Here is a 21,411-nt window from a genome sequence, read left to right as displayed (position 1 = left end):
AAGAACAAACTTAAACAGACTGCTGTCGTTCTGCACATGGAAGCGGCCGCAGAGATGATACGGTGAAAGGCTCAGTGCCCCACAGTTGCTAGGTAACTTCATGGCGGTTTCGATGTAACCTGCTAATCAGAGAAGGAATGAAGAGGAGCAACATTCACATTACTGAGAGGCCAGGGTTGTGTGTGAGAGAGACGGTGGGGGTGGGGGTGTTGTATTAGTCCTGCTGATTCTTCTTGCTTTTAAACTATCAGAAGGGCTCAGTCTTTCCATATTGTTTGCATCTGCATGTGTGTGCTTGTGTGCATTTGTTTGTGCACGCTTGGCAACAATATTTTGCTGCCAGAAACCTTCTTTGGTTCACCACCCTGTAGCCAGCCTGCAAACAGTATCCTCACTGGGGGCAGCAGGCTGAAATCTTTGTCTGTGGTTTGGCCCTCCCATTTGGCAGCGCACATGCTGGCTCTCTGCTTGTGATGCCCACCCTGATTGTGTGGGTTGGTTTTGGTCAGCAGGTGGGTGGATGCCGGCCCTGCCTTTGGGCCCCCAGCAGTTTCCACATGTGCTTTCAACGTCCATGTCATCTGCAAAAGAATCCCTTGTCCCTGCTCCTCAAGCTTGTGACTCTGCTATGAGTTGAATGGATCCAGTTGAGCGGGGTGTGGGCAGGCAGCGTTTGCCCATGAATGTATTTTGCGTTTCGGGGTGGGTGGGGTGGGCTATATGGACAATAGCCCCAGCCTACATGACCGAGCAGGTGAAGCCACAGCATTCCTTCAGGAGGGTGAGGCCTGTCTTTGTTACATATGGTGTAGAGGTTTGCTGTCCTCTTGAGGTCACCTTCTTTCCTTTTACTGGAGCTGTGAAGGAGCAAACAGTTACTGCTATGGGAACAGTGGCTCATGCTCAGGCCCTATGATAGCCACCAATCTGCCTGAGGTAAGCAGGTGTCTGCATCTGGGATCCACACAACTCATATGGAAGGTCTGAGCTTTAAAGCTGGCCCATAACCATCCAGTGGAGGATTGTTCATATGGGCAATTGGGGCACTGCCCCACCAACCTCTGTCTGCCCTCAATCAGACCCCCCACCTGTCTGCTTCCTTACAGCCAGTCCAGGGCGTGACACTGGCTATAAACTTCACCTCCCTTATTCTCAGTGTTGCCCTTCTAGAACTCAGCAGGGAGGAGAGTGGAGACAAAACTAGAATTTGTTGACTCTAGTTGCCATTGGTTCTGGCTCCACCTACTGTTGACCTTCCTGCCGTCTGCCTTGCTAATTCCAATGAGTGCCAGCCACCATTGTAACCAAGTAATGTGTATATTTGTATATTGGGTGGCAGCACATATATACAGTGTGGACTGACCCTCCACTCCAAACTACACTCAGTGGGAACAGCTGTCAGCGCTGATAAGTATCTTTGTGTGCATATTTGCATTTGCAAACATAAACTTGTCACATTTACACTGGACTTTAATAAGATATACTAGTAAAAATATTGGGCCACTCATTTTTTAAAAAAGTAGATAATTCAGGATCTTTTTGATTAAGAAGCAAGAAATAATAATAATATACACAAATCATATAAGCAGCTGTTTCCTACATAGGCTAGCTATTTTCCAGATGCAAACAACTTCTCCTCCTCCTTTTGGGCAGGGTGTGTGTGTGTGTGTGTGTGTGTGTGTGTGTGTGTGTGTGTGTCCTGGCTGATGGACATTATCCAGACTGCACGGGAACCTCTTCACAAAAATGGCTTCCCTTCTGGAGCAGCATCTATGCACAATGGATTCAGCCATGCAAGATAGCAAAACCCAGATCTATGAATGCAAAACAGCAAACAGTGCAGAATCTTAACACCTAATCTAAATTATGCAAATTTGCATCATTTACACAAGTTACAGACTTCAACTTTTCTTGGTGCAATAGAGATAGAGATAAAGATGGTAGAGATCAAAATATAGCATGGAGGAAGCACAACCCTGTTGCTACATACACACAGCAGTGGAAAGGGAGGCTGCTCACTCCCAAGTACCTACTTGTTTTCGGAAGGCAGGTTTTGGAAATCCTGGTCTTCAAAAACTCTGCCATTTCTTTGTCTTCTTCTCGTTCTCTGTGGAAGGAGGAAATTGGTTACTACTCTGTGAATGAGATTTGCATCCCAGCAATAAGCAACCATTGCTTGTTGTGTGTGAAGGTATGGCTATAATCCAGATAGGTTAGAGTCAAGGTATCCTGAATTATTGTTTTTCAGATCTCTGTGAAGGAAGAGGCTTTCTTGGCTCCAGGGAATATTTGCTTTCGGAAAGAGTGGTGCTTCACTGACAGCACAGCTCCTTTTCCCTGCTTGTATCAGTACCCCAAGCCTTTGTTTCTTGCCCTTTATTAAAAAACATTTTAAAATCTGCCTAGACTGTCCAGAAGCAATGGTATAAATCTACAGATCAAAAAGGTTGTTCATCCCTGGAGACAATGATTTGAGTTTTTGCTGAGTGATGTAGAGTAAGCCCTGCCTCCATCTCCTCACCTTACCTTTGGAAAAGTACCTTAAAAAACAACAACAATATGTGACAATAAATTTAACAGCACACACATTTACAATTGCCCTGAGTGGAACTGAGGAAGCAACAGAAGCAAAGTCTGCCTGTGTGCCCCAAAACTGGCTTCAAATACTCGAGGTGACTCCAGGACAGCTACCTTCACTCAGTCTCACTTACTTCACAGTGTTGTTGTGGGGATAAAATGGGATAACCCCTGGGTATATTGACATGGGCTCCTTGGAGGAAAGGTGGAAAACATATATGAACAGCACTGGGTGCATGCCAACACTGAGCTGGAGCCAGGAAACTGGCACACCTGTTGGTATCCATGTGTACCTGAGCCTTTCAAACTCCACATCATCCACCAGGAAATCTCGAGTCTCCACAAGTTTGTGAATCTGCTGCACTAGCTCCTCCTCCTGCTGCTTGTCTTCTTTAGATTTTTTATTTTCTGCAAAATAGGGGGAAACCCACAAAGCAATAGGTTAATGGCAGAGGAATAACAACAAATGGATTGCACGAGAGATATGTGGGTGTCCCCTGCCTGACACTGGGCCCTCTCAGTAGTGGCATCCTAGTGATAGAACACTTTCCCCAGAAAGGTTTGCCTGGCACTTACCTTACTATCCTTTCAATGCCAGGCAAATGCATTTTTGATTTTGTTTTCCTGAGCTTCTTATACCGTTATGTATGGGAACCAGTAGGAGCTGTTCAACCACCTTACAGGGTCCGCCTCCTTGTGCGACCTAGCCAATTACAGAAGAGCTAGGAGGGTGAACACTCCTATCAGAAACAAGCTAACTAAGCACTCTTCTCTCTGAACACAGTTTTAGGCGGGAGCGAGTCAGTCTGGCTCGGGCAGGCTCACACGCAGCATGGGTTGTTCTTGAGTTCTAGTTCCGTTGTTAATAATAAAGGACATTTGGAACCAACGCTGACTCTGCCTCTTATCCTAGCTGAGTACTTAACATATACCCAATGTTAATGTGTTTCTCGTGTTGCTGAATCAAAAGCTCGGTGGAGCTACATCAACCTGTAGTTGACCTAGCAAAAAGGAAACAAATTCTGAAGCTTGTAGAGGTCGAAATATGACAGTGGATCGGCCTCTCCACTCTTCCTTGACTTTAGACTGCTCTGTAATTAAATGATTCATAGAATAGTAGAGTTGGAGCTCGTTTCTCCCTATCTTCCTGAGTCCATGTTTCTTCAAAGTCCATGATGCCTTTGTTAGAGGGTATTCTCCAATTGGAGCGCTCGCAGGTCAGATCTCACTCGCAGGATCATCACCTTGTCGTGGTGAATGGGCTTGCACTTTCCTATGTTCCTTGTGAGCGAAGCCGCCAGGAGTCTCATACTCCCAGTAGGGTCACCCAAGGCGATAAGGTCAAAGGGGAGAAGCTAGACAAAGAATGATCCAAGGAGTCCTCAAGGGCAGAAGAGGTAGAAGACAACAATGTTATGTTACAATGGCTGTGAAGGAGGACGAGGGTTATGGCAGATAAGAAACTACTGATCGTCATGATACTTATGACCTCGGAACAGAGCCTGACTGTGAAGACTGTGCATTGATCAGCATGCACTGATCTCCACACATAGAACAAATTCATGCGCAGGCATCTTTCAAAAACCACCCACACACTTTTAAATACATAGATAATAGATACATATAAAGTATGCAACTGTTCTCCAGCAATGGATAAGCAGCATTTGAGTAGCCCCTCCATAAGGACAACTTTGCTTGCTGGTGGAGGTGGAAGTGGTTGAGGGGCAGGAGAAGCAGAGTGGCAGGGCTGAAAGTCTCAGTGCCGTGCAGTGGACAAGACCTGGAGGATGCAGACCCATGTTGTAGGGCACTGTTGTACAAACAGAGAGTGAGTTGGTACTGATCAAGCTGCACCATGAAGAAAAAGAGGATGCACCTTGGACTTGAGAAACTTTATTTAAACATTTGGGCTGTGGTTCAGGATAAAAGGATTCCAGACAATGACTTTCAGGACCTCTGTCTATACATCTCCAACCAAACATAGTGGTGGTTTCCAGTATGACCTCCTATGGGTGGTTGTAAATCTTTGTTCCTCCCCACAGGCTCTTTCATCCTCCCAACCTTTTCATGAAGGTTCTTCTCGATTTTTTCTAACCTTTATTCCCTTCTTAACGATGGCGCCCCATGATAGTTGTGGCAGAATGGGTTTTATACAGCTTTGGTAAATTGCACCTGTTCTGAGATGCCTGGGTTCTCCTCCTGCCTTGCTTAACATTTAAAAATTCAGATTCCAAAGCTAGCCAAGCATCTCTGAGACAAGAAAAGTCTTGGGATAACTTTGCATTGGCCTGTTTAATTCACATTCCTTTGCAACATCCTCTCCTAGCTTAGTGGCATTGGAGGCCATGTGATCCTGTAAATGGCAAACCCCACTGGTGAATAGGGTAGGGGTGGGGAATCTTCAACCCTCCAGATGTTATTGAACTCTAACTCCCATCAGCCCCATACAACATGGCAAGTGGACAAGGGTGATGGGAGCTGTATTCGAGCAATAGCTGGAGGTCACAAGCTCCTCATACCCCAATACATGGGGATGGCACCAACAGAGCTTTATGGAAAAACAAGGTGCTAAGAAAACTCACTCCCTGGGAGAGTTGCCATGGGTTTCGGCCTTACCTGGCACTGCAATCAGCTTCTGCAACTCCTTTTTCAATCTGGTGATTTCCTTACAAAGCTGGATGTCATCCATCCTGAAAATACAAGGGAGGGGGCCTCAATCCCTTGTCCACAAGAGACCACAGAGACAAGTCACTTGAGCATCCCTTGCTGCAAATCCTAATCATTTACCTTTCAACATGCTGCTGGGAAGAACTCCAAGCAGGGTTGGACACATCTGGCTGAAACCAGTCGCTTGGGGCCTTTGAATACCACCTTGCAACAGATTATATGTGGAATATTTCTTGTTTATCGTTTTCCACTTTCTAATCCATCACCTGCATTTTACACTTTAAAACTCTCTAGCTGCTCCACAACCTTTCTTCCAAATTAGTAAATTGCTACATGAGACAGGTAAGTGAAGCTGCATGTGTCTCTACGTAGAATGCAACAAGGGATCATTTAAGGAGCTGTAGAAGACAATCCATCTCGGAAGGAGGGTTTACACTAGGGGCGTGCACATTTGCTTCAGACAAATCTCGAATCCCGAGCCAAATCAGGAAGATTTGAAGAGAACTGGGGCTCTACTAAGGTGGGTGTCCAGTGCAATGTCACAGACTGAATCAGGCTGCTTCCAAAGCCTCTGGGATGGCCTTGGATATTTGGACATCCCAGGATACCTTTGGACACCGACAGACTTGTCAGTATTATTACATCACATGTGTTCACACATTTAAAGTGGATTAAAGCACTTCTTCACCCTTGTGACAATGAAACATGACCAGAAAATTGCACTAGAATGTGTGGAATAATGACCAAATATTGTGCAAATGAACAGCTTGTATGGGTTTGCCCTTTCTTCTGGATAGGAATTTGCAGTGGTTGGGTTTATAGTAGACTACAGTAACAAGGGAGATCCACATCCAACATTGTAGCAAGGTATCATGAACCAATGGCAGAGACCAAGTGGTGGCACTAGAGGGAGAGATATTCCCAGGAACACAACCTATTGCAAAAAATCAAGGGAAAGCCTGCTATGAGAGCTTTGAACAAAGGTGATCCAGTCTACAATCTTCTCTCAGCCATGAAACTGACTTAGATGCCCTTCAGGCAAGTCACTGCCTTTCAGCCTAATCTATCTTCGTGAATAAGAGGAGAAGTCTGTACACTGAGGAGTGCAACAGAAATAATAAAGTATAGATCTGCATCCCAGCAAATGGATTTGAATCAATGTTGCTCCTCTAATGACTCAGTCACAAGCTGAATAATTCCAGAAGTTACTGTTCTCTAAATAGGCAACCTAATAATTTATCTTGGTCACTGGATAAACCCTATGAGAATACAGCCAAATGTGTTGATACCCATTCAAAGCCAAAAAATAATTTTATACAAAAGACATTATTCAGGTTTCCTCCTCACATGCCAGCTGTTTCTTCTCTCCATTCTCCTTCAGTTTAGACTGCATTTTGGTTTTATAATGTGATGCTTTTAGGATTACAAGAAGCATCTTTGGGTGGAGGGCTTCTTCTAAAATAATCTGATAACCTGGAATGCTCTTTTTCAGGAAACACACACATACAGGAATCATAACTTGGACAGGACTGAGACAGAGGAGGGAAAACAGAGTTCAAGAATTAGATGGCAATGAGATACTAATTCATCTTTCTGAGGACAACTTAGTGATAGTCAGAAGAAACTGCACCTGTGGTTTGCAAATTATCTGTAGCCTTGGGTGCCAAATGACTCTTAGAATCATTAAGGGTTAGAAATCAAATTCCTAGTTAGATTTAACTTGGGGTTGCTGGGAGCAAAAGTTATCTATATTGATCCATGCTCACTAGCTTGCAGTGATGCTTGATACTATCTATGGCTAGCAAGCCATGGAAAATGGAGAAGATTTAATGGTTGTGGTTTCACCTCAGATCGTATAAATCTTTCGCCTTTTAATGGTTGTGTACTTGGAGCATATGGTGCTGACCTTTAAAGCCCTAAATAGTCTCAGCCCTGAAGGAGCGTCTCCACCTCCATCGCTCAGCTCGGACACTGAGGTCCTCCTCCAAGGGCCTTCTGGTGGTTTCCTCACTGTGAGAAGTGAAGTTACAGGGAACCAGGCAGAAGGCCTTCTAGGTAGTGGCACCCGGCCTGTGGTACACCCTCCTGTCAGATGTTAAAGAAATAAACAATGATCTGACTTTTAGAAGACATCTGAAGGCAGCCCTGTATAGGGAAGTTTTTAATGTTTAGTGTTTTAGTATGCTTTTATATTTGTTGAAAGCCACCCAGAGTGGCTGGGGCAACTCAGTCAGATGGGCGGAATACAACAACAACAACAACAACAACAACAACAACAACAACAACAACAACAGGAAAAGTCCCAGAAACAGTATAGCAGCAACTCCTATAGGCAGTCCTAGTATTGCATGTCAGCTATGTCTCATTGATCTAGTTCCCTTTACTCCAGGGCATGGTCTGGGGGCACATGATGCAGTCACCATGCTGCTGCTAAGCAGGTCTGGGTCTGGTCATTTTCTGGATGGGAGATCTTCTGGGGACCACTTTGAGTGTGTCATCTTGAGATGCTTGAAAGAGGAAAGGTGGGATATGATTGTACTGAAATAAACAATGTATAATAAACTTTGCTGTGCAGTATGTCGTATTGTGGCTGCTCCAATATGAGGAGATAGAATTATATTATGTCTGCAGTGACTCAAAGAGCCATGCACAGTAAAGCAGAAATTAGGAGCTATTCAACTGCATTGCAAGCAGATAGATACAATTTAAGAAATGGGATTCATATACACACACACATACACACCCCATTGGTATTTTACGTAACGGTAAAAGGACCCCTGACCATTAGGTCCAGTCATGTCCGACTCTGGGGTTGTGGCACTCATCTTGCGTTACTGGCCGAGGGAGCCGGCGTACAGCTTCCAGGTCATGTGGCCAGCATGACAAAGCCGCTTCTGGCGAACCACAGCAGCACACAGAAATTTACTCATGAGTATTTTACTCATGTCTTATTTTTAAATTGAATGTGAATTATTAAGTAATTCTGTAATGATTTATTGAGACCCCTTGGCTTAAACAAATATATTTTATCTGACAACAAAGGAAAGCTGGCTAAAATTTATGAAATTTTATTATCTAATTGTCTTTACAGTGCCACAATAGAGATTGTTATATTATCCATCAGCGAATTTGGATTGGCTACCTTTTGCGTATGTCTGTGTAATTTTACTTCCTATACTCTGCTATAGCACATCTCTGCAGCAAAAGAATTATGTGCATAATATACATGGGTTACATTCATCAGAACAGTGCAACTAATTGCATTACATTATGTAACCATCCTGGCAATTTCTCTTTTTTCTTGAGTTTTCCATTTTTCACAGAGGTCTTTTGATGTGCTAATTAATCCACACAGCCTTGCTCAGCCTCTCTTTAATAAGTGAAAAGAAAAATGGTCCTAAATGATGAGTGAAGGCCCCAACTAGGTACCATTTAATTCTTAAACCCTTTATAGCAGCTACAGTCGTTATAATAGTTCCCCCTTCCCTGCAGAAACGAGGGCTAGAGGGATACTTCTGTATAGCAGGAAATCTCCAGGAGCACCAGATTCTGCATTATGAACCATATTCCATTAAGGATGGCAGAATGCAGGTATGGCCAACAGACAACCTGTGGTCTAGGTCCAACCTCCAATACAATTTCCCCTAACCCCGGAAGCACCAACCAATTTGTATTGTAGTAAATTGGTAACCTACAATTTCACATGTAAAGAAATCGGGAGTGAGGGGGTGGGATTAGGGAGAGTGGGTAAAATCACAATTCTATGCATGCTTTCTTGGAAGTAAGCCCCACTGAATGTAGTGGGACTTGCCTCTGAGTAAACATGCATCAGAATGCACAGTAGGTTTTAAGCAACAGACATTTCCACATTTTGTTATATCTCTCTTTTTGCTCTTGAGACCTGAGAATGCAGGATAGCCCTTTTTGGCTTAATGTGTCCATCTAGAGCACGGATAGGCAAACTAAGGCCCAGGGGCCAGATCCAGCCCAATTGCCTTCTAAATCCAGCCTGCGGACGTTCTGGGAATCAGTGTGTTTTTACATGTGTAGAATGTGTACTTTTATTCAAAATGCATCTCTGGGTTATTTGTGGGGCATAGGAATTCGTTCATTCCACCCCCCCCCCCCCGAAAAAATATAGTCTGGCCCCCCACAAAGTCTGAAGGACAGTGGACCAGTCCCCTGCTGAAAAAGTTTGCTGAACCCGATCTAGAGTTCCTGCTCCCTTGCAGCTGACATCATCACTGTCATGGATGTATTGTTGGCTCAGAGTTCAACTAAAAGGCTGGCTATTCTGAAAGTACTGAGAAGTCAGTGCAAAGTGACTACAACCTGCTGTATGGATTTCTGGGAATACACTTGCAAAGCAAACTGTTATGTCAAGCTAACAAATGTCTATCGTCTTATATCGTGGATCTTTCCCTGCTGCAAATTCCATGGTGATTGCATTCAGGTTTTAATATCTGCTCCGGGAAACCAATTCCACAGTTGTTATTTCCTAAAAGTTGAGCTTTTATTGTAGACTAGAAGGCCCTTGGAGTCCCTTCTAACTCTACAATTCTAAGACTCTAATGAGTGAGAAAAGGAAAAGTTAAAAAAATAATAATGAAAGGCCAGAAATGGACAGGCCATTCCTCCACCTTTTACTTAAAGAGCCCCACTAAAGCAGGCCAGTGGCCCATCTAGTCCAGCATCCTGTTCTCACAGTGGCCAACCAGATCCCTATGAGAGGCCTGCAAGCAGGATCTTGGCACAACAGCACTCTTCCCCTCCTGTAGTTTCCAGCACCTGGTATTCAGAAGTATACTACCTCTGCCTGTGGAGGCAGAGCACAGCCACTGTGGCTAGAGCCAGAGACAGCCTTATCCTCAGTGAATTTGGTGGATCATCTCTTAACACTGTCCCAGAGTTGGTAGTCATCCCTAAACCTCGTGGGAGTGAATTTCATAGTTTAATAATACACTGTGAGAAGAAGCACTGTCTTTTGTCTATTATGACTCTTCCAATGTTTAGCTTTATCAGATGCACCTGTGTTCTAGTATCATGAAAGAGGGAGAAGAGCGTTTCCACTTTCTTCATGCCAAGCTGCCTGCAGAACTCAGCAGGGCATTGGATAAGGCAGCTAAACCACCTACACAAACCCAAAGAATTGCTCTTTCAAAGCACAGCAACTGCTACTCCTCTTCTACAGCATGAGGAAACTATATTTTGCTGCTGATGTCAGAACTCTTATTTTTGCATATGTAATGAACTAATAGAGGCATATGGTTTATTATTTTATGGTGGACCCTGGGAGGGGGGCACACTAAGCAGACAGAGGGAGCTATCCATGGTTCTGTCTCCTGACAACCCTTAGAACAGGCATATTCAAAGTCCGTGTTGGGGACCTACTCCAGCCTCTGTGGCAGTTTATTTATTGGGGTCAAATCCTAAAAAAAGCTCAACAACTCTGGGGTAAAATGGTAAAAAAAACATCGACAACTTCAATCCTAAAAAAAATCCCTACAATTTTGGTTGGCCCCCACGCATGTTCACTTCATCAAATCTGGCCCTCTCTGAATTTTTTTTGGGGGGGCACCCCTGCCTTAGAAGAACTGGGCATGGAATCTGATTGTAGCTCTTTCAGGCACTGCAACTCACCATTGAAAAACTATAAGGCCCTGTTCACACTTAAATTAGGTTCTGTACTGTCTACCATCTGTAGTTTGAAAGTAAAACCTAAATTGGCAAGATTGGACATCATTTACAAATACACTCTGCTACATAAACTGCTCTCACAAGCGATGCTTTCTGGGGGGAAAGGCCTTTTTAGCATCGCTTGAAGAAATATTCTTAACTTAAACCAATTTCCTTGCTAAGTAAAAGACTATTTCACATATTGCCTAATCAGTCAGCTAGCTACCTCTTAAGCTGATGTAATGGAAACAGCAAGTCTAATTAGCTTCTGTACCCCCACTCAGCAATCTGGCAGCTGCATTTTGGGTTAGTTGTAGTTTCCAAGTCACCTTCACAGGCTTATGGTGTCTTTTTGCTGTTCACATGTTTCTGCCTTTTGCCAGTCATATCAAAATAAAGTGTCAGAAACATTTGTGCTTCTGTTTCACAGAAAACAGATCTGCATAGCTGTCAACCTTTCCCTTTTTTGCGGGAAATTCCCTTATTATAGCAGTGGGGAACAGCAGGGAGGGTTGACAGCTATGCAGATCTAGCAGGGTGAGAAGGCACCATAGCTCAGCGGTAGAACATCTGCTTTGGTTGCAGAAGGTTTGCAGGTGTAGCCACTGGAATTTCCAGGCAAGGTTGGGAATATCCCCTATCTAAAACTCATGAGAGCCACTGTTAGTCAGTGCAGACAATATGGGTGTCACTCAGTATAGGGCAGCTTCCTGTGTTTCTGGATAAAAATTGTGAAAGAAACACATAGCAGAGAATCCACTATCTTAGGAGCCTCAGTGTTGCAACAGCTCCACTATAAAATACGAGTTCTCCAAAATATAATGCAGGCGTTGGCTTCTCAAATCTAACTCACAGTCTTGGATATGGCAACCCATGAAGCATATCCAGGCTCCAAATTAGACCCCACTTCAATACTCTATTCTTATTTACCTATGCTTATTCCACAGCTCCTTGAAGCAAAGGAACACACACACATTCTAGCAGCCTCATGGCTGTTACCTCCTCTGCAAGATATGCTACCATTTGAGCAACTAGCCATGGAACATAGCCACCTGAGAAAGGAGAGTTTAGTCCCACAGCACTGCCACTCAGTTGTACTGTTCCAAGAGTCCTGCTTCTTGCATACGAATATGAATATAAAGAGCTTTTGGCCTTGGGCAAAGCTCACACTGAAGGAGACAAGGATCTATTGATGTATGTCCCCCTCCTTAAGTAGGAGGACAAGGCTAGACCACTTTGAAGGGGATGCCTGGGCTAGAAGAGAGAATTGCATAGAGGTCATATCAAGAGTCACCAGTGCAGGTGGCTGCGTGGGATAATTCATTAGATAATCAGCGGTACTTGGGAGAAAAAGGCAATTAACAGCTAGCAAGTCTGCATCACAGCAGCAGTAGCAGCAACATTTGGTGAAGACTTTGGGCTAAGTCTACAACAACTCTGAAGTGGGCAGGGAGCAGCCCTTATATTCGTTTGGAAGGGAGTACCAAAACTGTTATTGATGGGGTTTCTACCACCTACTCTGTTCAGGTTAAGCCTTTCCCAACCCTAATGCCTTCCAGATGTCTTGGACTGCAACTCTCATCATCCCATGCTGCTGCAGCTGATGGGAGTTGTTGTCCACCTGGAGGGCACCGGTTGGGGATGGCTGCCCTAGGTATACTCATTGACCTGGCACTGGTTTTCAAAAGGTAGGTTGCCATGAGCACCTTTCCCCCCACTTTCAGCTAATGGGAAGAACTTTCCCTTTTCCACGTTGATTCACAGTTCCGTAACTTCCATGCTTGATTATGGCAATGCACACTAAATAGAGCTGCCCTTGAAGATGCTGCAGAAGTTTCAGCCTAAGTGCAGTCCTTCTGACAGGTGTTGGAAGGCGCAATCATTTCCAACCCACTCTGTGTCAGGCCAGCTGCAAGGATTGTCAAATCACTTCTGGGTCCTGTTCAGGCTACACTTTAAAGGTTAAAGCCACTGACTTGGTAGGAACATCATGCTCCAAAGACCATCTCTGGAGCCCACTTGCCTGCTGTGGTTCTGCCAGAAAGCTCTACTGTGTGCTGTTTTTACAGTAAGCTAGTACAGTAAGCTGCCTGTTTGCTCTCTTTTCATAGTGACTGCAAGACCAGTTTCTTTTGGTTCACTTCTGGTTGATGTTCTTCTATGTCTGGCTAGCTTAGATAGTTGGATTTTGTTGTTGTTGTTGTTATTGCTGCTGTTTTCATCTATATAATTTTCAACTCTATAAAAGACTGGTATATATATAAATAGGACTTCTAGGGCAACCTGGTGCCCTGCAGATGATTCTGGACTACAACATCACCATCCCTGACCATTGGCCATGCCGGCTGGGGCTGATGGAAGCTGTACTCCAACAATGTATAGAAGGTCACAGGTCCCTATCTCTGGTTTAGGGGTGGACAGCTGAAAATAAATCTGGATCTAGGAAAAGGGTTTTGTCTGCCCTTGCAAATTCCTGTCCCTGTTGATATCTTTCAGGGGCAAAAATTAGCCCTGCTCAGTGGAACCCACAGTCTATGCAGAGCATGTCCTTGGCAAACCTGCCTCTTGTGCTGTAGGGTGGATATTGACACCTGCAGCTTGGCTGCTTCTTCCACGGAGTGATTCAGAGATTGGAGAAAACAAACAAAGGCTGCTCTAGCATGGAAATCAGAGCTATAGAAATTTCTCCCTCCTTCCGCTGCCTTGAAAAAGTCAGCTTGCACTGCTGACTCAAGAAGGAAAAGGCCATGCTGTAACACAGCAAATGGGAGGGCTTTCCACCCCTAGGAGAGAGGCACAGTGTTGACATCGCAGTCAGGTTTAGGCTAAGGCTGATGAATGATGACTCACCTCTGACTTCAGTTTTAGATCTCTCTCTATGTGTACAGTACATAGGCCGCAGAAGCCAGCAGTGCTATTCCTTGAAAGCCCAGGGCTGCCAAACCTGCAATGCAGACATATTTGGGGGTTGCTTCTTCTCTAACAGCCCCTGTTTGGGGTTCATTGCTGCACCAAGAATATGTTTTCTGTTGGACAGGAACCAGAAGAGGTGGTAGAGCATCTGCTTTGCATACAGGAGGTCCTCGGTTCAATCCCCAGCATCTCCAGGTCAAACCAGAAAATACCTTTGCCTGAAACTCTGGACAGCCAGTCACTGAGCAAAAGGGAACAATGATCTGACTCAGGCAGTTTCCTGTGATCCAGAATAATGCTGCATAAAGGACAATGGATGCATCCCTGGGGTCCTTATGGGACTTCCCTTTGGCCGAGTCTGAAATATATGCCAAGATGCATCACGTAAAAATGTGATGCATTTGTCAAGGGGGTTTCTTGGGAGGATGCACAGTTCCGTTAAAGCAGCCATGTCCTCCAGGCATTGCCAGACCACACCTCCCACCCTTTCCTGACAATTGAGTATGCTGGGTGGGGCTGATGGGAACTGGAGTCCCACAACATCTGGAGGGCCACAAGTTAGCCAACCCTGCATTCAAGGTACATCCAAAGATTCATGGATGCCCCGAGGGATACATAGGTTCCTAACAGCAGCCCAGCCTTTGACGAGAACCAATCCCTATGGCATTCGGATGAGTACAGCTGGATTGCAGAAGCTTTGCTAAGCTGAGTCATTCTTAGCTGCAGAGGGCTGGCACAGATTAGGCAACTACAGTCAGTCTCTGCAGTACCAGATGCTGGAAGTCATCAAAGGGAAAATGAGTTTCTTTTCGCATTTTCTAAATAGTGCGATGCTACATCTCATTCTCATTGACATGGCAGGGGCAGGGGCTGTGGTAGGCTCAGGACTGAGAAGAAAAACTGTACCATAAGATGTGTCACCAGTTGCTAGCTTGGGTGGCCTTTCAAAGGATTAGGCACTTATTATTTTCCTTACAACAGCATCCTGCCTTTCTTCCATAATGGAACCCAAGGTAGCATACATGATGTTCCCAGGCTGCCTCCTGTCCAGGCACTGATCAGACCTTCAAGGTGGTGGCCCCTTGAGCCTTTGGATCATATACAGTGTCAATGACTATTGGCTGTGACAGTAAAACCAAACTTCTATGTTCAGGAACAGTGTGCTAGACCCTTTACCTCCCAACCCAATTCAGCTAGGACATAGGGAGGGAGGGAGGGAGGGAGGGAGGGAGGGAGGGAGGGAGGGAGGGAGATGACTATACTGTGCTGGCTGGGATTGATGGGAGTTGCAGTCCAACAATGTCTGAATAAACACAAGTTCCCCACTCTTGATGCATCTATGAATGGTCAGGAGGAGCTCCTGAATTTTTAATCCATAGCTCTCTCCCGACCTAGTTTATCCTCAGCAAGATAACAGTGTCCTAGTGCAGGAAATGTTTTCATGGTCATGCAGTAGTCCCTTTCCATTGATTCAAACGTGGAGAAATTGGGAAGCGGTTGCTGTACAGATTCTGTGTACAGCATGTACATGTGTACAACTTCTGCACATGTAGGCTTGGTGAAGAGGTTTATGTGAAGAGGCTGGAGGCAGCCCACCTCATATTTTCACTATCCACAGAACTTAGTCAGCAGCATTGGGCTAATAACACATCCTATACAGCAGTTCTTTTCAAAACACCCACGCTCCCAATCAGCTGTCTGCTGAGAAACCCTTGCACGCTTCAGGGAGGGGGGTGATGTTCCATGATGCAGAGGGCCAGCCTGGCTATTTGACCTTTCCTGAAGTGGGCATATGCAGCCCAAGAAAACATGGGATCCCGCCCACCCAGGCAGGCTGAAAGAGAGGCTTGATACTCTTGTGGACTCTTCTCACTAAGTTAAGTCTACATCTTTTCATAGAGAGCATCATCAGACTCCAGGGCCATTAGAAAACGAGAGAGACTGAATTGTGAGCTCAAAGCAGGGAGAGGGAAACTGAGCAGACCTAGACAGAGAGAGGGAGAGATGAAGAGGAGCACCCAGGACCAGCTGCCCCTTGCCTCCTTATAGGTGGTGGAAAGAGAAAGGATCCTGCAACACGTAGACTTTGCACCTTGCTGAGCGCCCTCCCACGGGCATCCTGCTCTCTTAGTTTCCTAACTCACATGTATCTGAGTTCCGACTCCCTCCGCACCAGAACTTCCCGGATCCTCTCAATTTTGAAGAGCTCCCCTTCGATGTCATCAATGGTCGTTGTGGAGTCAGCCATGGACACTATCTCATCCTCTGAGGGCAAAAGGGAAAAGGAACTCAGTTAGTAGATGGGATGGGGGTGGACAGGAAAGCAAGCAATTTATGGCCACATGGCTGAGAAGTTCTGATTTCTGTCAGGCTGCCTTATATGGCCTATGTGGGACCTGTGCCCCTCCCCAACACTGTTGGACTCCGACTCCCATCAGCCTCAGCCAGCACAGCCTAGGATGAAGCATGATGGGAGTTGTGGTCCAACAACCTCTGGAGAGCCACAGTTCAGTCTCATATCATTGCCTTCAATAGCATCTAAGAGCAGCTGATAAAATGGCATGAAAATATCACTGAGGAAATGGAGGGGGGGACTGCAGAGAATTAGTTCCATAGATGGCAGCTGCTCCTCAGCTCCTCCTTCCAAACTCCCCTGAGGCAGACATATTCCTTTCACAGCAGTGCCTGGAGGGCTCATTTCTCTCTTTACATCTCTAGAGAAGCACATTTCCCCTCCTATCTTCTTGACATAGTTGTCAAGAGTCTGGCAGAAATTTCAGAGCCTGCACTCTTATATTAAGATTACAGGGAATGTGCTCATCTTAGCTTTTTTTATTATAATCCCTTGTGGAATCTCTGAAACGAAACCAGCATTGCTGGAGACTGAAATATCTGTGCATGCCTTTTCCTTTCAGCGTAGGGGGAATGGCACTGTGCTATTATTATTGTGTCAAAGGTCCAAAGAACAAAAGCTTCTGCTCTAGAGAAGACCCACCAGGGAGGAGGCAGTTAGGACTGGCCTGCCATTTTGACTATGGAAGGAGAGAGGTTCTCTTGGTGGGAAAGTTGCTCTCTCACCTACATCAAGCAAAGAACTCAAGCAAAGACTTGGGGAGGGGACGACTGGGACCCCACAGGTCCTTCAATAGGCACAAGTTGGCAGGGTGAGCAGTTAAGTGGCTCCTGTTATCCTGCACGTCACAGGCACTGTCCAGTAGGTGCTCACAACATTCAAAAAACTGCTCCCCAAATAAGAACTGACTCAGCAGTTGTGATACTTGGAACGAGGGATGAAAAATAGTTATGCACCACTGTAACAAAATATTACTGTGTACAGTTTTGGCTAAAATGATACATTGCTGCAGCAAACATGCAACCCCTGTGTACATTTCTTGCAGACACAGAAATGGTCTGCAAAAGTCCTAGGAACCTTCATTGTTTCAAAGTTGTGAGTTTTTTTTCTGGGTTTTCTTGTTTTACCTTCTTGTAAACTGCTTTGAGGTTGTTGTTTTTTTTACAACCAACCATAAGAGGAGCTGTTAACCACCATAAAGCCTGCTTCTTTGCATAATGCCAGGCTCAGAATTCATCCTGATTGGATTAGGGCACTTCCTGCATTTGAAGTGCATTTGATCTCAAGTACATAATGAATCTTTACCACCCCTACTGAGCAAAGGGCAGCCTTGAAGCACATTCTCTTCCCACCCTCACAGATGTTAGGAAGTAGCCTCATTTCAAAGTTGAATAGTTGTTCTTGCTGTTGTTAAATTTCTTTACCATCCTTCACCCGAGGATCACAGGGCAGTTTACAATATGAAAAAAGTTTCCATTGCTGAGTCTTGTACCCTCTGCTTTCTGGGGAAGGACTGTGGACCTGATTTGCATGTGGAAGGTCCAGGTACCATCTTGATCATCTCCAAGCAGATCTGGGAAAGGCCCCTGTCAGAGAACCTGGAAAACCACTGACAGTCAGTGTTGGCAATACTGAGCTAAAGATGGACCAATGGTCTGATGTGGTTTAAGGCAGCTTCCTGCACTTCTGTTCTTTCCCCCCGCCATGTGCCAGTACTGCTATGGATATTCTTACAAACCACCCTAGAATGGGTTTGGATGAAGGGAGATAAACATTTAAAATAAAATGGGGGAAAAACACACATCTACTGTACCTGAATGAATGGAGCATCTACCTGCAGCAAAAGTCTCCTGCAAAATTGCTCCTCCCTCTCACACACAAATAAATAGGCAGAATTAGTTGGCGTGTGATCAAGTCTGAATCCCAACATCATCTCTCATACTCTGTATTTTGCACTAACTGCACCAGTCAGTCCTGCAGAATATGATTCCTTTGGGTGGAGGGACAGACATGCAGCTGCATTATCTTTATACAAAGTGTATAAAGGCCATCGGTGCATCTCACCCCATCTCCAGCTTCCTTGGCACGCACTAGCAGAGCCAAGTGATGAGATCAATACTTCATTATTGGAGCCAAATGACCTCCCAACACTGGCCTGTGCCAGTGAGTCAAGTGAGAGGAAAGAGCCAGCCTCTGGCCCCTGCCCCTCTTTCCTTCCCTCCCTCCTCTGATGCCCTCTTGCGTCTCTGCCTCCCAAAGGCTTGCACAGCTGTTTGTTGCAGCAGCCCTGGCTACAAGCTCACCAGGCAAATGGTGTCTCTGGGGCTGGCCAGGGGGTGCTTCCGAGGTCCCTGTGAGGCAGTGGGAGGAGGCACTTCTCTTCGGGGTGGGGGGCAACTCAGAGACTGGGGTGGCAGAGCATTCCCAAGGAGAGGAGAGAGGAGAGGAGGCTGAGGAAACACTCCACACAGGAGTGTGTTCAAAAAAGGATATGGGGCTGCCAGCTCTGCAGGCAAGGGGTGACATAACTGAGCTTCTGAGCCCCACAGGGGTGCCGCAGAAAGAACGTAGTTGGGTCAAGGCAGCAGTGGAATCAAAAAGTTTGAAAACCTATGAGCTAAACGATGCTGTGATCATTACCTGGGAAGAGAGAATGAATGTAGAAGATGGAAGTTTAAAACATCTGCCTCCCGTGACTTTGGAGGAAGCAGATGCTGGCTAGGAGCCTAGCACCACAGCCATCTCCAGCAAATCTGTTGATGGTGGCCCCTAACCCAAATGACCAATTACAGTCCAAGCATTTTAGGCTGAGTCGTATAAGATGCCAAGAACTGTATCAGGTCCTACGGAAACTTAACACAGATGAAAGACCCTTCACTTCAAGACAGATGAGACACACATATACACACAAAATTGCACTACTAGTCCATCCTAAAAGCTATAGCAGAAAATCCCAATGTTTATGCTAAGAGAACTCACAAACAAAATGCTATATTCTTGTCCAGAACTGAGCTATTAACTTCACCTGCTGTGTTGGGAGTGATTAAACCACTGGCTGCCAACCCCATGCTGTCTCTAGCCTCCAGGGGGAGTAGCTCTTGGTTGAAGCCAGCTGAAGGCTTTGGGGATTGAGAGAAGGCACACCCATCCACATGATATACTCTCAGCTTGTGTGGAAAGTACCATAGGAGCCCAAGCTGGCATGCTGCTTCCAGAGCTGGGGGCACAACATAAGCCGAGCCACCTTGCATAATTTGCCTCATCTGCCTGGGGAATTGAATTGGTTTTGCACTTGGTGACCCACCTAACTCAGCCAAGTGCCCTGACCCACTGTTTCAAGCAACAGGGTCTTCTTTGCCATGCAACCCAGCTGAAACAGACAGACTTGGTTTGGGCAGCAGGTCAAAGGTGCTATTCTCCTGATGCCAACATGCTTCTGTGTATCATACTGTATACACATAATAAACACCCACCCACCAACAGCGGATGAAGGGGAAGGAACTGCAACATCCTTGTCCTGAATGCTGCTTTAGCCACTAGTCTACACTGTAGCCTACCGAGGATCTGATAAAGGCATTTGTACTTGTAAGGTGCGGCTGCTCCTCTAAGCAACAGAAGGAGATAGCTGAATTCTTGAATGGGAAGTTTTGGCATTAACTCCTTCCTGCCTGTGGCTTGCCCGGTTATGCCCATTCACAAAAATAGGGAGCTGACACAGATAGTATATAGCTGAGTAGAGGAGGAGTAAATCCTTACCTGGTGCCTTCACGGGGTATTGCTAAAAGCCGTCAATTAACCTCAATGCCCCTCAGCCTCACCCATGGGGAAGTGGCCTTTCCTGGAAACCCCAAATCATGTGCATTTCTCGTTTTGGCCAGTTCTGTAATGCCCACACTTGCACTGAGGCATTCCCCAAGCTACTAGAGTGCGCCCAGCAGTCAAACTCCATCCACGCCAGAGGCTCTTTTTGTGAATGAACAGAGACTAGAGTGTCTGGTCCTCGGCCAGGTTTCCCTACTCATGTTTTTCCCGCTGCCTGCCACTACTCAATGCAAATTTGCTCTGTTTCCACTACCAGTGAGGCAGACAGGTGGGGTCTCATATAATAAATAACAATGATAACATCACCAGGAGTGGGGGTTTTTTTGGGGGGGGGGATTTGAAGGAGACATCCATCTCCATCTCCATTGCTGCGAAACTTTCAAGAAAGACAGAAAATAGCAGGCACCCAGCAGGCAAATGTTATTCTCGCACATGCACACACACATCATGCAGATCTGCAAGGATTTAAGACCCGAAGTGAGTAACAGGGAGGGAGCTGGTACTTCGCTGCTGTGTTCCAGATGTGCAAACTAATCTCACCTTTGCCTGCATCTGCTGCTCTCCACTTGGTTGACTCCAGGGATCCGTACTGGGTGGATGCCTTGGTTTCTTTCTCCATCCTTGCCTCTCGCTTGTGGGATGTTTCCCCCCTCTAATCTTTTTTTTTCTTTGTTTGTTTAAATGAGCATAATTCCTTAGGCAGAAGGACTTCTAAAGAGCACAGGTTGCAGGGAAGTCAGAGCCCATCCTCTGGAAAAGGAATGATCAAATAGAGAGAGAAACAAAATCAAAGGAGCACAGAATACAGCCAAGCCTGGTACCTGCCCAGCAGCTGCCGCCGGCTAGTTCCACACCGAGATGCTTTAGCACAGCTTCCGAAAGATGAAATAGAATCAGAGGCTGCAGGAGACTAGATGTGGCTCTGTTATGACACCAAGTGCCGCCCTCTGGTGGAAATAAGTGCAAACTACTCGTTTTTTTAAAATCCTTTCAAGACTTTTAATTTATCTTATCTTTCTGGATCCCACTGGCATCCTCGGCCACTGGTTAGTCTTGCCATTCATTTGGAATTTCCCCCTCTCTTTCTCTGTGCAAAATTGTACTGGATATCCTGAAACTAAATTAAGCAGTTACAGGTAGGTAGCCGTGTTGGTCTGCCATAGTCAAAACAAAACAAAAAACAAAAAACAAAATCCTTCTAGTAGCACCTTAGAGACCAACTAAGTTTGTTCTTGGTATGAGCTTTCGTGTGCATGCACACTTCTTCAGAAGCAGTTCTTTCTTGTGTACAGTTCTGGTCACTGCATTATTTTTTTTAATGGGACTTGTAGAACTGGAAAAATATTCAGAAAAGAGCAGCCAATATAATCAAGGGGATGAAGCGACTCTCCATTGTGGAAAAG

General features: G+C 45.5%; 1 protein-coding gene across 2 annotated transcripts; it reads right to left on the bottom strand.

Annotated features, from left to right (window-relative positions):
- Window positions 1-405: 405 nt before the first annotated feature.
- LOC117041153 (bMERB domain-containing protein 1-like) lies at window positions 406-20,908 on the bottom strand. Of its 2 annotated transcripts, none has more exons than XM_033139569.1 (6): window positions 20,549-20,908; window positions 15,978-16,098; window positions 5,194-5,267; window positions 2,871-2,985; window positions 2,034-2,107; window positions 406-857 (listed from the first exon to the last, which is right to left on the bottom strand). In XM_033139569.1, exons 1-6 carry the CDS (start codon window positions 20,625-20,627, stop codon window positions 739-741), a joined length of 582 nt encoding a protein of 193 aa, XP_032995460.1. In that variant the 5' UTR covers window positions 20,628-20,908; the 3' UTR covers window positions 406-738. The 2 variants fall into 2 exon arrangements, with proteins under 2 accessions (XP_032995460.1, XP_032995462.1); XM_033139571.1 differs by lacking the exon at window positions 406-857 and adding an exon at window positions 1,704-1,814 and having other exon boundaries at window positions 20,549-20,907.
- Window positions 20,909-21,411: the final 503 nt, after the last annotated feature.

The sequence above is a fragment of the Lacerta agilis genome, chromosome 2, assembly GCF_009819535.1.
Source record: "Lacerta agilis isolate rLacAgi1 chromosome 2, rLacAgi1.pri, whole genome shotgun sequence".
In the NCBI taxonomy this organism is placed as follows: Eukaryota; Metazoa; Chordata; class Lepidosauria; order Squamata; family Lacertidae; genus Lacerta; species Lacerta agilis.
This window is presented reverse-complemented; position numbering and strand designations above follow the sequence as displayed.